Source organism: Ciona intestinalis, unplaced genomic scaffold, assembly GCF_000224145.3.
Source record: "Ciona intestinalis unplaced genomic scaffold, KH HT000902.1, whole genome shotgun sequence".
NCBI lineage: Eukaryota > Metazoa > Chordata > Ascidiacea > Phlebobranchia > Cionidae > Ciona > Ciona intestinalis.
The window spans coordinates 1-1,196 of NW_004191223.1; the positions used below are offsets into that span (position 1 = coordinate 1).

The 1,196-nt window shown below is 32.9% G+C and overlaps 1 protein-coding gene across 1 annotated transcript; it reads right to left on the reverse strand.

The window, feature by feature from the left end:
* Window positions 1-15: 15 nt before the first annotated feature.
* LOC104266126 lies at window positions 16-1,190 on the reverse strand. Its single transcript, XM_018816823.2, has 4 exons — window positions 1,178-1,190; window positions 956-1,115; window positions 688-898; window positions 16-628 (listed from the first exon to the last, which is right to left on the reverse strand). The coding sequence occupies exons 1-4, from the start codon at window positions 1,188-1,190 to the stop codon at window positions 422-424; spliced, it is 591 nt and encodes a 196-aa protein (XP_018672368.1). The 3' UTR covers window positions 16-421.
* Window positions 1,191-1,196: the final 6 nt, after the last annotated feature.

Sequence of the window (1,196 nt, forward strand, 5' to 3'; positions counted from 1 at the left end):
AACAACTGTTTTTGAACTGACTATTTCATACATGTTCAACCCTAAGTCAAAGCAGACACTACTACTTGCAAATAATCACAACATAACATTTAGTTTTACGTTTTATTTTTGTGTAAAAACACAGAATTGAAGAAGATGTGAAGGTATAAAATAATAGTACTGAAACTGAAAACATGTGTACGTATAAAATAAAAGTACTGCAACTAAAACATGTGTATGTATAAAATAAAAGTAACCATACAAAAAAAACTTAGGTAGAAGTATAAAATAGGTACCAACACTGAAAAATAATGAACTATAAAAGTCAAACAATTGAAAAACTAAATAACAGTGCTAAAGTATATCAGCATACTGGCGGTGAAAAAGCACCAAGTGGTAATGAAAAAGAAGTGAACAATTAAAGTGCATAGAATGTTAACAGTTACAACGACTCAGTTGTAACTGGTGTAATGTCGGAATAGAGTATATTTGTAATTTGCAGTATGTAAACTGCAACAATATTTGGTGGTTTGCTCCTCAACTCTGATGCCACGAATGCTGCAAAGTGGTCAAATTTGTCGAGTGTAGATGGGGTACTTAAATTTTCCAATCTATTGCTTGACTTTTGAAGTACGTTGAGCATTTGACTCTACGATACAAAGAAGGTTTGTTATTAACAGAGTTAAAAATAAGTTCTCATTTAAGTACCTGAATTTCAAAACTACTATCAGTTGATTTTTTTTGTCGTTTCTTAGAAGGCTCTGTTTCAGTGGACATAACTGTTTGTGGGCTATCTGCTGGCTCTGAGTCTAGTAAAAAGGTCATATCATCTTCCAGTTCAACAGCAGGGCTTTCACATTGAGTAATGTTTGTTGCTGAGCTGTGAGCTTCTTCATTAATTAGAAAATTATCTTTGGTTCTGCAAATGGAGTTGCAAATTCAGTTGACAGCCAAATGATAGAAATTCTGAAAATACCTTCTGTGTTTTATGTAGCTGTCTAAAAAGTGTAGTTGCTTAAAATAGGGCCATGTTTCCGGTGCTTGAGAAGCTGATCCACTTGGTACTTCTGTACTTTTCTTATGTTTTCGAGCATATGTACTTCTAATATTATTCCATCTCATTAGGCAAAACTGAACTGCAATTAATTATGGAGACAATTAATACATGCAAAGACTGGTTTAAACAAAAACTTTATACCTGTGCCATTCATTTTTTC

Coding starts and splice junctions, on each gene's coding strand:
- LOC104266126 (XM_018816823.2), bottom strand. Junction 899..955: donor AGCTACATAAAACACAGAAG/GTATTTTCAGAA, acceptor CTCCATTTGCAG/AACCAAAGATAATTTTCTAA. Junction 629..687: donor ATAGTAGTTTTGAAATTCAG/GTACTTAAATGA, acceptor TTTGTATCGTAG/AGTCAAATGCTCAACGTACT.